Source organism: Carlito syrichta, unplaced genomic scaffold (assembly GCF_000164805.1).
Source record: "Carlito syrichta isolate Samal-C Ts95f unplaced genomic scaffold, Tarsius_syrichta-2.0.1 Scaffold303304, whole genome shotgun sequence".
Taxonomy (NCBI): domain Eukaryota; kingdom Metazoa; phylum Chordata; class Mammalia; order Primates; family Tarsiidae; genus Carlito; species Carlito syrichta.
The window spans coordinates 586,530-601,618 of NW_007247400.1; the positions used below are offsets into that span (position 1 = coordinate 586,530).

Genomic DNA, 15,089 nt, shown 5'->3' on the forward strand with positions numbered 1-15,089 from the left:
GAGACTCCAACTCAAAAAAAAAAAAAAGAGTTAACTACATCTCTTCTGCAGAGACATTTAAGAAAATACATAGGCTCCTCTCCTGAGTTGCTAAAGTGAAATAATTTTGGTCTCAAGCTTCTAGTGACCATAATTACCACGATGAGAGAAAGGTCTGCCTGAGAATACAATAAATGAAACAGAGAAAGGAAAACAGAAACAAAAAGTGAAGCAAGAGGATGTGCTAATAATATTACACAAAAACCTTTGTCAAGCCGTCACTGAGGCCAGTTCTGTTCTTACTATCTGTCAACCACTTGAACCAATAAAGTGTCTTTTCTATTGAGCCATCTTAAATTGGATTTTGCTCTCTTGCAGGCAAAATAGTTCTAGTTAAGACATCACTTTATGACACACAGAGTTGAGAACCAATGGTAAGGTCTCTGTTTTGTTGTTGCTGTTGTTGTTCTTAAATTTATTTTATTTTTCAACAGATCCTTTCTAAATAAAAATACATAATGTAAAACAGGTAAAACTTTAAACCATCTGCAATCAATTAGCACATTAGTTTCGCATGAATTTGAAACAGGAAACATACATAACTGCAGTGAGAAGACTGGAATACATTAGACCTAACAGCTTCCCACTCACAGGCTTCTCTGTTACTCATCCAATCTTAGATGTGGGTAGACATGTTACAACACTAAGGTTATTGTTGCATGAAGGAGAACTACATAAAATGATAGGTCCTGTGTCGAGTTGTCTAAAAGGGTCTTTTAATTCCTTCTGCATTTGACTCCAAAATCTGCTCTCTTGCTTTCTTTGGCATGGAAATTCAGGTTCTGATTTTACCCAGTATTATTTGCGTCATCCTGGTTCCAGTGTGCCTGCGTCGGCAGAGACCAGCTGTCATGGTCGCAGGAGGTACTAATGTTGCCTGATTCTCTGGGTCCAGAGTTCAGACCTTAGCAACTACCAAGAGAAGTGATTGGATCATTTACTAGATCTCCTTTCACCTCACCCTTTTCATCCTGAGCCCACCTCCACGCACACATCTACTCTCTCGGGGCTTTGGCCCATACCTCCCATCACAGATCTGATCTGTGTTGTCAAAGACAGGCAGAAGATAAAGCAGTAAGTTCCTCGTACAGCCCGAGGGCGATATGCAGCATTGTCGTTCTGAAGATGGGTTTTGATATGGACTTATTTAGAGGAGACATCCAAAGATAAATGCATCTACTTCCCAACGTTCCTAGGGCCTACCTAGTAACCAATATTCTGAGGCTATGAATTTTAACAAGTTTAGTCACCTTTCTGTGCTCCCTCCTTTCTTCATGCACGGATTTTTTCGACACACTTAATGTTCCGCCTGGTGTAAACCACTGAAGCTGCCAGCAAAGACGGATGCAATGAAAGCTCTGACACACCAACGTGTCCATCTATCTTACTCCTGACGATGCGATTCAGCCTTCTGAATGGCCTCACCCTGAAGTCTTGCATATTTATGATGCTTAGATTTCCTGGCTTTTCCTCATTCACAGTGACTGCAAAAGTTAGTGTGGATTTTAATAAAGTAAGAAAAATGCACAATGAAAGAACTAAGTTTAAATTTACTGGGCAGCTCTATTCAACTGGCAGAGCTTTAGGGCAATTTAAACAGGGAGAATGAAATTTGTTTCGCCCTGAGAAGAGTTTCTTCCTCCGCCATTGGCATGCATGAAGTGCAATCTGAGAGAACATCAGCCTTCTTATTTGGGTTCCGTTTATCCTTGCAGACAGTTTCTTATTTCCAAGAGCAAGTAGTTAGGAAGCAAGAAAACTAAGCATAATGTAGATGGGTTTCTGGTGCTTTCTTCTATGACAAGAGATAAATTTATAAACCACAGGCCATCATGCCCCTAAAATTAAAGACCAGCTTTTCCTGTCCAAAATCTAAGTGGGCAGCTCTGAATGACTACAATTATTCTTTCTTAACTTTAAAGCTAGATGTCAGGAAAAGACATTATGCAGCATAATTTCTTAAGAGCCTATTATTGTCTTCTAAAATTACATATTCCAAAGGACATAAAAGCAGTAATGATTATTCTTATATATAGATATATTATAGATGGCGGTTTAACTAAGAATAAATTTCAAAAAGGAGATAGGTATATCCATTATGCTGCACTTAGAAGTGTTAGTACAAAAAAAAAATTTAAGCTATATATCGGTTAAAGAATTATACTTTCTATGAATGTTTACTTAATCCCCAAAGTCAGGGTCAAATAAGTGTTAATAGAGAAATACAGAAGAAAAATCATATTTTTGGTTTGTGATAAACCAGTCCTTTATTTTTTAACAAAAATATAGAAAATTACTAAATTGCCTATGCTGAATATTTTTAACTTTGCTTAAGAACCCTGCATTCTCTCCTGTCTGTATCTCTGTCTATGACCCTGTCTCTCTCACTCTTTCTTTTTCTTTCTCTGTGTATGTTTGTGGGTGAGTACATCTGTGTCACTGAGCCTCAATTTAACTTTAACTTGGGGTCTTTAAGAATAATTAAGAGATTAAAATTAATTTGTCTAAGAAGTAGGACACATTCATCTCATCATAAGCTAAGTGGTTACATATGATATAATTTATAGATTATTGTCAAGGTCAACATTCTAAAATAAAATTGCTACATCTCTTTAAAAAACTTAGTTGATGGTTCCAAATGCTATAATATTTTGAGATCTCATTATCAATTTAAAATATATATATAAAATCTCTTAACATTTTTAATCTCTTTTTCTCTTAGAATTCATATCTTTGTCCTATTTCTTCCACAAAATTTTATTCAAGAGTAATATATTTTAATCCTTGAAAATTTTCTTTCCTGATTGTACCATCATGATTCTCTAGAATATCTAGTATTCATTTAAGAAATCTTATAAGGCCTCTGTACTTCCCAGAAATTCAGGAAGTTAATTACTTTGAGGACACGGTAACAAATGCTATTTCACATGGTAGTACCTTGAGCAAAAAACATAGTAATGATTTTTTAATAATGTCAGATAAAATAATATTGTCTTATATGTTTTTATATGTATTTATTGCTTTAAGAAAATTTTCTCTAAACCTTGCTCCTACTAACTTATTTATGAAAAATATTTGCCTTGTTAGCTAATGAGCCAAGTCAGCTATTGTTTCCAAATCACCTACCCAAATCAAACTTACTTTCTGTCAAAAAATATAATTTTGTTTTTCAATTTTTAAATGTTTTAATTTATATTTTGAAAGCATTATTAAGAAAGCACTAAATTTTATAACACACTTGAAAGTCTTATCATTAAAAATAGATTAAAATATTTAATGTGGATTTAATATAATACATTTATTTTGCTAGTAAGTTATGTAAAGACGACAAACCAATATTCTATTACCCTTTTTTATGCTATCGTGCTTCATATAGATAACATTTTAAGTTATTTATGAAGTTAGAAGTATGAGACAATATTTGATATTAGTGCAATATATGTGTGAGGGAATATTAAACAAATGTTTTACTTTTATGAATAATTAAATGTTTCAAATATAAAAGAAATAACTAAAATAATTTTGTTGGCTATTATGATCAAATTTTATCAAGCAAAAGATAATATCTGCTAAATATACATATACATATATATTAATCCAGCAGCTGGTGTTAATACATAGAAGAAAATGCATATATAAATAATGTATACATGATATATATTATAAATACACACATGCATTCATATACATACATGTATAGTCAATTGCTTTATATATATACTTTCATTGTTAATTGGTTCCACAAATAGTATATAATTTAGTTTTTGTCAATAGGAGGTAGAAAATACTAAAGATTTTATATTAGATTAAATAAAATGAGATTTGACTAGAATTAAATTAAATATTTCATAATATACTTTCATAAGGTGGGCTTTAATTTCCTTTTTTGAAGAATTCTATATATAATGGGTGTAATTCCAGAACTTTTATCCCCAAACTCCACAAAGTTCAGAATTAATCTGAAAGGGATCACAAAAGTGTGGCAACCAATTTATTAAAATGCATCTTCAAAAATTAGTTGTCCTAGAAAATATCTAAAAATATTACTGTCTCGCATCTACACTGTATTGGTTGTTTCAAAGTGTTTTTCCTCCAAGCCAACGACATTTGTCAAGAATAAATATCGATATAAAAATTGTTTTTGATTAATTTTATTTACTTATTTATTTTTAGAGACAGCATCTCGTTGGACCTTGGAGTGCAGTGGGGTGATTCTCATAACTCACTGCAGCCTCAAACTCTTAGGCTCAAGCAATCCTCCCACCTCAAGATTACAGGCACTAGCCACTGCACTCAGTCTATGTTCAAATTTTTAAAAGCCATTTTAAACTTTCAGTATTTCCCACTGATGTTTGCATTCATGAGACTCTTCTTCAAGAGCAACGTACCATGGTACATTATTTAGCTCAATAAAAAGCAAAATCATTAAGTGATACGTATTGTTGCTTCCATTGGTCCACTCTGTTGTCTCTGACTTTAGACTATCCTATCGCAGCACAGAACACCATGTATCAACACCATCCATCTGCTTGGAAGATGCATGCATGGGGCGGGCTGGAAGTCCCCCTGGTAAAGTGTCTTTTTGGTTGGCATCACAGCCATTTGGAGATATGTACAGTGGAAGTAGACATATCATCAACGCGGGTATATTCTCAAGCAGATCAATTTTAGGGAAGAATTTAAACGGCACTGGATTCCTTTAAAGCTACGTGCACTTGCGTATCTCTTGGAAAGCGAGGTGCTAACATATTTAGGATGTAGACCTTGCAGTGGAGAATACTGCTCACCGGGACATTTCCAGACATGCAAAGTGTTGGGAGCCGGCCACGGAGGCCCACTGAGCGTTAGGGATCAGGAAGGGCCGTAGACCCCAAGACCACCAAGATGTGTTCAGGAGCTGTTGACTCATTCCCTCCCTCCTTTTCCCTTTGGCACAAACTAACAAGAAAAGCTCCAGCTGGCTCTAACAGAAAACTCTGAGACCAGAACGTACACAGCTAACCTAGGAGTCTATTGTTCCCATTCCCCACGGCTTATGGTCTTTTGCTTTATCACAATTTAAGTTTGTCTTTGAGTCACATTGAGGAGGCTTAGTACAGGTCACAGGTTCTCATGATGTGACCTTTAGAAATTTATAGATATATGTTTTAAGAAAATAGTTTATATAGATTAAGAAAAATTAAGTAACCATTTTATTATAGAAGTGTGGTTAGTTCAGTTTGATTTAGAGGGGCCAGTAAAGTTTGTATTAGGCTGGCTAGTGCTAGGAGAGAGTAACCATAGCACCAATTGTTTTATAGAAACCAGTTTGAATTAGCATAGAATAGTAAAAGGCAATATATCATTATATTGGTTTTAGGTGTAAGCATTGAACGATGTTATGTAGCTATAAACAACGAAGGGTACATAGAAACTGGATAAGAACTTCATGTTTTTCCTTATGTTTGAAAATTACATATGCTTGAGAGTGGGGGGTGTCCTGTGTGCACCTGGACCTGTTCATGTGAAAGGCACATGCTACCTTTTGTGTAACCATAGCAGCAGGCGTTCCCGTGATGATAACTTTGTGGAGTTTGGGGATAAAAGTCCTGGAATTACACCCATTAAATGGCTTCTGGTCACCTGAGCAGGAGTCCAGTCTCTTTCTTTCTCCCCTCTTCTCTTTCTCTTTCTTTCTCCAGAATAATCGCCAATGCTGCCACACCTTCCAAGGGACCCCCTAAATCTCTCTGCAGGGGCTGGCCCCCTGCAGCAAAGAGCACCCATTACACACAATATACACTTTTTTCCAGGAAATGTGACTTAAAAGACCATTTGGTTTTCATAGTTAAAATTTGTAGACAATTACATAATGAAAACACAATATCTTTAAATGATTCAGTGCCTCGGACCTTCATCATGAAGTGTAATAGAACTTACTATTTTAAAATTTTGACAAGTTGAGAAATAAATACAAATGAAGAATATAAAGATACTAAGAACTACTATAATACCCTAAAGCTATATTTATATATAACAATATATTCCACAAAATAGCAGATTTAAAAATTTCATCCATATTAATACTCTGTTTAATAATCAATATGGCAATCCTAAAATTAGTTGACTGGAGTATTATTCCATATCAAATTAGAACTGCAAACTTCACCCACAAGTGACAAGCTGGTTGAATTTTTATTTTGATAAGAATAACAATAATTGGACCAAAAAAAGCCCTAACATTTTAAGTTAATTTAAGTAAAATACTTGAGGTAGACACAGGGTAGTTGAAAAAAAGATGACACAGCCTGATAACTTAGGTAATAGAAAATGACTAAATATTATTGAGCCATATAAGCTAGAAATAGTATTAATGAAAAGTCATTTGGATGAAGGAATATCAAATATTTTAAGAGACTATCATTCTAGATTGCCAAAAATTTCTTCTTAAACCACAATTTTTTAATATAAAAACACATAAATGATCCATGATAAGACAGAAATATAAGCTTATAGAATTTCTTCCCCAACAATAATGTTAAAATAATACAATGTTTAGATGCAGAATGTGTGTTAGGAGTGTTTTACAAAATATTACCTACTACTTTAAAGTTTTCAATGTCTCTATGCCCCTACAGAAGAAAAGTTTATACATAAATAATAATTATAAAGAGATATCTCCTTTAATCCACATTCAATTCATGTTTCTTAGTACATGGCCTCTGTACCCAAAATAGGATGTATAAGATGTTCATTTAAATGTTCATTTTTTTTCATGTAATTTTGTGAATAATATTATTAAGAAGATACATTCAGGTCATGTTAAGTCAGTTCTCCTAGTTTCGAGTATGTAACCCTTAAAGACGTTAGTGTACATGTGTATAACGACATATATCCCTTAGACTGTTTTGACTAATAAGCATCTCAAACATTTTTTTAAAATATCCTATACAACGATTTAATAGTTTCTCTTTTGAAAATTTGACTTGGTTAAAGCAATAATTTAAGAAATAATGGTTAAATAACTTGAAATAGTGAAAAGTCTTGCAATTTATACTTATATGAAAATAGTATATGAAAGTTAATTTCAAAATAATCTCAAAAATTTAAATAAGAGATTTCAAAGTAAAAAGTAGACATTAAGTTTTGAAGAATTATGACTTTATAGTATTCTTATGGAATTCAACTTATAAGTAGAAATAAGAAAATGTCATCTGTTTTTATGTCATCCATTTCCAATCGAAAGAAACGTGCATAAGCTATTAATTCCAGATAATGACCAGCAGCTCACTGAAAGTTTGACTATGTTCTTTTTAGTCAATATCCATTAGAGATCAGTTGTAATGAGACCCTTTTTCTGACCTCTAGAAATTTATAGACTAATCTAAATCTCTAGCTCTGAATTTGATGGCTGAAGTCTATCTTGAGCTCTTGAGTCCTCATCCTGGATTCCTAGGTATGAAAATGCCTCTTTTCTCCTTACAGCTTTATAAACACATTCATTCCTGGATGCCTTCTCCATAATTGAGTTTCACTGGTTTAGTGCTTTTTTGGTTGCGTGAGTTACAAATTCAAAGTTTCCAAGTTAACATACACTGTGTGGATTTTAACCTGGGAAGTGGTGTAGCCATCTGTTCAGGCAAGGTTGAGCTCCAAGTTTTCTCCCACTGTTGAACCCACAGTAGGTCTTGGGAGAAGGCAACAGAAGCCATTGTATTCTCCTCTGGAGTAAATACTCTCAAGAGCCTGCTGTTCAACGTTTGCAAGGATAGTGAAAACATTGCAATTGTATCAAGTCTGACTGCAGTGTTTCACATCAAGTGTACCTCAAGATGGTACCACTTGCTCCCCATTGCTCCTTCCAGATAAAGTTCCTCCTCCCTCCTGTAACAATCTCTGTCCCTCTGAGGTACCCAGAGAAAACCCCATAGCTTCTCTCTCCATAACTGTTCCCCATTTTCCTGGGTCTACGGCTCCCATAATTTGGATTGTAACCACCCCACTAGTCACTGAACACCTTAATTTAAATCCCTCAAGGAATTCTTCTATAGTAAATCCTAGCACACCCAGGTGACTCCACTCCTTGAGAAGGATACAAGCTACCTATAGACGACATGTCTTTGCCTTAAAGATTATTATGCTTCTCGCTATCTCAGCTATCTTGTCCCATAGGTATCACTTGCAATGCAAAATAATACTGACAGTAAAACAAGAAGAAAAAGAATAAGAATAAAAATTTTAAATCAATAAATCTGGTCATGGTGAGGATAAAGATCATGGGGGTCATCATCTGGCCATTTCCAAGACTGCAAAATTCTACTCTCATTCTTGAAATTCCAACTCACATTGGTTTGTGTATAGATTAATTTGTACAAATCTACTGAAGACGGTAATCGTAAAATAATCAACTGAAAAATAGTGAAATCAGCTTCCTTGGAAGAAATTGAGGGTTTTTTTTTTCCCCTGACTATAAATCTTGATCTAATCATTATATAAAGTCTTTATATTACAAATAATACTACAACTCAAGCGAAATATATGAGGGGGGATCCCCCCAAAAAACCCAGAATTATATTTTGGAGGGCAGGCCCCTCGTAGTACAGGTTTCCTCCGATGAATAAGTGTTTTAAGAGCCCATCAGCATTAGGATATTAGCATTGTTAAGATGCTCTGTTAGGCTTCAGTGATTTTTTTTTTTTTTTTGGAGAGTCTTTTCAACACATTTGCCCATTTCCTGATGGGTGATTTACAAGTGCAACTTCCCACACCTCAGTGAGTGTTCAGCAATTTTTGACCAAAAACAGTATGACCTTCACGCCCAACCTTCCTTATTCACCAAATCTTACCATGAATGACAATCTATTGTTTGCCAGGATGAAAAAAGTCCTCAGAGGGAAATGTTTTGCCCATGTGGAAGAGGTGAAACAAAAAACAGTAGAGGCACTAAAAGGTATTACCAATGATGAGTTCAAAAACTGTTTATAGCAGTGGAAAAAGCATCGCAATAGGTGTTTTGCATTAAACAGAGAGTACTTTGAAGGTGACTGAATTTTAAACATGCAAGAATACATAATTTTTTATGATAAATTCTGGGTCGTTTTGGGGGTCCTCCCGTGTATTTGAGTCATGCTGAAAATCAACATTAGCATAAAAGAAAAATAATTATTTTTAAAGGTGAAAACAACCAACCTTTTTTTTTCAAGGGAGGCTCCTGTATTTCTCCTAAACCAAAACAAAAACAATAAATTAAAATTTTTTTTAAACTTTTAGCATAGCATAATATGACTTCACTATTTTTTCATTCTGTTTTGTTAATTGTTTTAAAAACAGTTATTAGTTTTGACAGTCATATTCATATATTACTTCGCTTCCCAAACGGCAGTCTTTAAGCATAAACTTGGTTCATATACATTTATTTGAGATGGTTTCATTTTTATGAGTTCAGTAAAATTGTGGCAGTGATCCTAATTTTATATTATAGGTCATATATCATGTTAATTTCAGCTCTCCGTTGTTCATGTTGACCTCTGATGAAGGCCAAAATAAACATAAATTCAGAAAAGTTTTACAACAGTCTCTAATGATAAGAGCTTTTCTGGTAGTCTGGGCTGAATACATGATTTCTGATGCCAAGACCAACCCGAAAAAATGTCATCTAAAAGATGGAATCACAAGGCTTTGTTATTTTCATTCAAAGGCCGTTTTTATGTGGTTTGAGTTGGCCATTTCCTTTTATTCATTGATATATATGAGAAGGTACATAAGATAGTTGCATAATTGTTAAGACATTTAGAATGCAGCCCTCAGTTCTCCATCTCCATGTGTTTCAATAAATTTACTCTTTTGATAGTGGTTTTTGTAAGACTGCTGTTATTCGACTATGAATACAACTTATGTATAAAAAACATTTATATGTATTTTTAGTCTTACTACTTTTATTTCAATCTTCTTAGAGATAAACTTGAAAAACAATACTAAAGCAGCATATAAATGTGAGTTTCTATTGTGAGTTTATGGTTCTTCCTAATAGGACTCTCTCTCTTATAATGCTGCTGTAATATTAGAATTTAATTTTGGTATATTTGCCGTAATGACAGATAAGCTAGAAGATGAAAATAAAGACCACTTTATTGCATTTGGCAGCCTGTTGATATGCTTTTAGCAGAAATGTATTCATTTGGGTTTAGTTTAACTCAAGGGCTCATTGGTGCTTAGATCTAAGCAAGACACTGGGAGGCATCTCTAATATTGGTCTTGGCAGTGATATGTCTTTTGTACCTTTATCAGTGTCCTCGTCCCCATCTTCATCTTCTTCCTCACCTTCAGATGAGATGATGTCAGACAACAAAGAGAAGAAGCCATAAATCCAGTCCGTTGTTTCTTCCACAGCATCATGGACAAGTTTTAGAGGATCTGAACCCATCTTGGCAATAGAGCTTGCTAAAAGTAATTAAAAACAAAAGAAAATTTTGTAACCATTTCCAAGGAACCTAAGATAAACTTTTTCCTGATTTGTTCTTTTGACACAATGAATGCATCAGTTTCAAGAATTTAAATATCCCTTGGCTGCAAAAACTTTTTTATTCAGAAATAGAAACAATATCTTGTCACAATATGCATGAATATTTAATTAAAAATAAAAGTTACTAGAGAGTTCTGGTAACAAACATGATAATAGTGGCACTAAGGAAGAAATTGCCCTTGGGAAGTTTATAATCTAAATAAGAGTTCCGCATAAGGAAAAGTTAGGATTGAGCTACAATAGGGTATATTTATGTTACTCAAGTTGCAAATAAACCCACAGTTATGGATGTTCAGAAAGGGCGAAATCATTGTTGGCTCGTGTTATACTAGACAGCATAACAAAGAAGATGTCTCAAATTTTCAGACAAACAGCAAGGTCTCCAAGTTGACCAAAGTAGCTGTAGCTGAATTAAGACTGGCAGGTCCATCTATTATAATTTGTGATACCCCAGGAAGAATCTGGACTTTTCAAGGTAGTAATCATTTTAAGTTCCAGCTTGATTAAATTGAGTTTATTCTTGTTAAACTTTCCAGTACCTGAAAATTTTAAAAAAGCAACTTCATTGGATAGAATTAAGAAAGACTAAAATATATAAATCTTCTTTTTTTGTGTGTCCCAGGAGATACAAACTGTTTGTAAAATGAGAGATTAAGTGACACAAAAGCAAGCATATAGATTAGGGATTTCCAAAATGTTGTTCTTCTAATTACATGAAAATTGCTCTGAAGAGGCAAAAGTAGCCTTTAAGATCTGATTGAAGAGGTGATCTACCAAGAAATATGGTATAAATTGCACCTGATTTTTTCATCAATCTGTAATTAAGTTTTAGAGCTATGTTTTCCTTACTTTTAAAAGCTATTTTAGCTTTTTAGCAATTCCTCTCCCTTTGATATATTTAAGAGATGAGAGTTATGCCAAGGTAGTATATTATCTAAAGGTTAAGTACTTCAAAATGAAGCTTTTACTCTGATTGAACCAGGAAATCATTGGAAGATCTTAGAAGAAAAATGAAATAATATGACTTAAGAAACACTTTCTTTCTTTCTTTCTTTCTCTTTCTTTCTTTCTTTCTTTCTTTCTCTCTCTCTGTCTCTCTCTCTCTCTCTCTCTCTCTCTCTCTCTCTCTCTCTCTCTCTCTCTCTCTCCCTCTCTCTCTCTCTCTCTCTCTCTCTCTCTTTCTTTCTTTCTTTCGAGTCAGGGTCTCACTCTGTCGCCCAGACTGGAATACAGTGACACAATCACAGCAATCACAGCTGGCTGCATCCTCGACCTCCTGGACTCAGGAGATCCTTCCACCTCAGCCTCCTAAGTATCTGGGACTACAGGCACACACCACCATACCGGGCTGATTTTTCAATTTTTTTGTGGAGACAAGGTCTTGCTATGTTGCCCAGGATGGTCTTGAATTCCTGGGCTCAAGCAATCTGCCTGCCTTGGCCTTCCAAAGTGCTAGGATTACGATTGTGAGCCACCAGACCCTGCCGGAAACTTCTTTTATGTGTTCATGATTGGAAGGATGCCAGGTTGGAAACAGAAGGTTAAGTACAGAGCCAAGTGAAATAATCCAAGAGAAAAATGATAGTGTTTTTTCTACCAGAGCAGAAATGTGTTTCAAAGATAAAAATACTGGTAGATGCTTCCAGAGTGTCTACTGGATGCGAGAGAAATCCAGAAGAGTTTTGAGGTTTTTGATATGGAAAACTGAAAGGATAGAAATGGCAGAAGACTGCTAAGAAACAGGATTCCTTTGAGGGAGGGAGAAGTGGCAAATTTGGCTGAATTCTAGAACTTGAGTTGCCTGTTAGATACAGATGTAGACATTCATATAGCAATATGATCTACAAAAGGGAAGTTCTATCTGAAGATAAACACTTGGGAATTCAACAGAGGACAGAAGGTATTCAAACCCACGACACCAAATGAGATCACCAAGGGCATGGACCCAGGAACACTTCAACATTTAGAAGACAGGGAGGTAAGTCAAGGAGATGGAGCACAGTGGATTCCCAGGAGAGATGGCAGAAAGAATGAGAGCCAACAGCAAGAATGAGAGAGACCGAGAAAGAAAAGAACAAAACAAAAACAAGACAACAAGAGAGTGTAATGCACTAGGTGTCAAGTAAATAACCCGTTCTCAAGAGGCTAGTGTGATCAGCTACAAATACTGCTGATAGGCCAAGAAAGATGAAGAGTGAGAATGGACCTTTGGATTTAATGCGGACGTCAATTCAAAGAGACATTTCAGTGGAATGCATTTAAGACCAAATGGAAACCATTGTGAGACAGTGAGTATACTCCTCTTACAGAGAGATGACAGTGACAGCGTTTGGGTAATACTAGGAGAAGGACTAAGATCATAGTGAGCTTTTTGTTTTTAGCATTGTTCAAATGAGACCATTCCATGGTTTATGCTGATGGGTAAGACCCCCTAGAAAGGAGAAACATAATTAAGAGGATTGCTGAAGAAATTGTAATCTAATGCTTCATTCTGGGACCTGCAGATCATGCAGTGACCCCCAAGCTGTAAAATGCTGTTCTAGGGAAGCCAATTTCCATGATTCATTGCTAATTCACCTAATTTACCTTCCCTCTCTGCACCTAGATAGTTTCATGTGAGCAAGATATGGTGTCTGAATGGTGAGATTAAACCTAAGAGAAAGAAAGGAAATGGAATTTTATAATTGCAGTTGGGAGTTTTAAAAGAAGCATATGTAAAGGACTGGATAGCACTGGTACCATTAAAGGCATTTTTAGCCTTGGTATATATTTTTTATCTAATGAAAGAATCTGCTAATGGGACTTTTATGATCAGAATAGATTGAGACGATTTCCCCATTCTCCTTCTTTCTAAGTGTTAACTGAAGAACTTAACAATAAAATTCAACAAAATAGAATCAGTTTAATTATTCTTATGCTTAAATGCACTTTATGCACTTTGCAGAGATATATATACATATATTTCCTGGCTCTGTGGTAGTTGAGTCAGGCTATGAAGTCATTGTTTCTGGCTTGAAGTTAGCTTCTGAATTTTAGCCATGTGGACGACTTCTTTAAAGACCAAAATACACATTTAAATAAAAAAGTATTCCTGAAGTTAATTTTTATTCTTTCAGATATCATGTCCAAATCTTATCAATGGAAAAAAAAATTATTCAACGCAACTAAAACTTTTACTGATACCTTCTTTTAAAAGAGGTAATCGGGCTGGGCTCAGTGGCTCAGCCTGTAATCCTGCGCCTTTGGGAGTGGATTGCCTGAGCCCGTGGGTTTGAGACCCACCTGGGCAGCGAGACCTCATCTCTACAAAAAATAATAATAATAAAAAAATCAGCCAGGCGTGGTAGCGCACGCCTGTAATTCCGGTTACTGGGAAGGCTGAGGCGGAAGGATCGCCGGAGTCGAGGCTGCGGTGGCTGGGAGCGGCCACTGCACTCCAGTCTGGGCGACAGAGTGAGACTCCAACTCAAAAAAAAAAAAAAAAAAGGTAATCGGGTAATTGAATTTTTTGACCTCTCAGGTTTCTATAAATTTCATTATATACATGACAGTGAAAATCATTATAAAAATAATAGTAACCAGACGCCATTATAAACTTTAATATATTTACTCACTTTTTCTTCTCGATTACCCAGTGAAGTGAGTATATTATTTGTACCTTTTTACATTTAAGAAAACTGAGGCACAAGGAGTTTAAATAAGGTATTTAGAGTTACACAGCCAGTAAGTGATGAAGCTGGATTTCCCACCCATATTTAGGCCACCAGGGTAAGATTCTGAACAATCATTTGATATGCTATCAAACAAAAACCTCAATTTACAATTGGCTTTTTTTCCCCTCTTTTAATTTTTATTTTGAAATTGTGGGGTACAATTCAGGGTTAGGTAGGCAAATGTTCCTTGTGCAGTTACCCTTACTGATGAGGTGTGCCCTCCCTTCCCCAGGCAGATAGACTCCTGTCAAACCCAGCCCTCCACCCTCAACCCCCTCCCTGCAGTTTCCTGCTACTTTCAATCCCTCTCCTACAGTAATGCAGTAAGTTCTTCAAGATTCATTTATGAGTGAGAACGTGTGATACACAGCTCTTTGTTTCTGTAAGAGGTCGCTCAGGATTATAAACTCTAATTCCATCCAGGTTGCTGCGAAGTTCATGATTCAACTGGCTTTCGTGTAATATTTTAAGTGGGAGAGATTCTAGGAGGGGTCTTCTTGCTCTTAAAAGAAAGAACAGGCCGGGCTTCGTGGCTCAACCTGTCATCCCAGCGCTTTGGGAGGCCAAGGTGAGTGGATTGCCTGAGCCCGCGGATTCAAGACCAGCCTGGACAGCTTGGAGAGCCCTCGTCCCTACAATAAATAAAAAATTAGCTGGCCGTGGTGGCGCGCACTTGTAGTTCCAGCTCCTTGGAAGGCTGAGGTGGGAGGATTGCTGGAGCCCAACAAGGTGAGGCTGCGGTGGCCGGGAGTGTACCACTGCACTCCAGACTGGGTGACGGAGGGAGACTCCAACTAGAAAGAAAGAAAAAGAAAGAAAGAGAGAGAGAGAGAGAG

The 15,089-nt window shown here is 35.8% G+C and overlaps 1 protein-coding gene across 1 annotated transcript in view; it reads right to left on the minus strand.

Annotated features, from left to right (window-relative positions):
• TRDN (triadin) overlaps positions 1-15,089 on the minus strand; it is a 133,523-nt gene that overhangs the window by 37,418 nt on the left and 81,016 nt on the right. The window contains exons 3-4 of the mRNA XM_021712477.1: positions 10,297-10,458; positions 9,208-9,240 (exon numbers count right to left, since the gene is read on the minus strand). Coding sequence (XP_021568152.1) covers positions 9,208-9,240; positions 10,297-10,458 — 195 coding nt within the window. The remainder of the gene's footprint in view (positions 1-9,207; positions 9,241-10,296; positions 10,459-15,089) is intronic.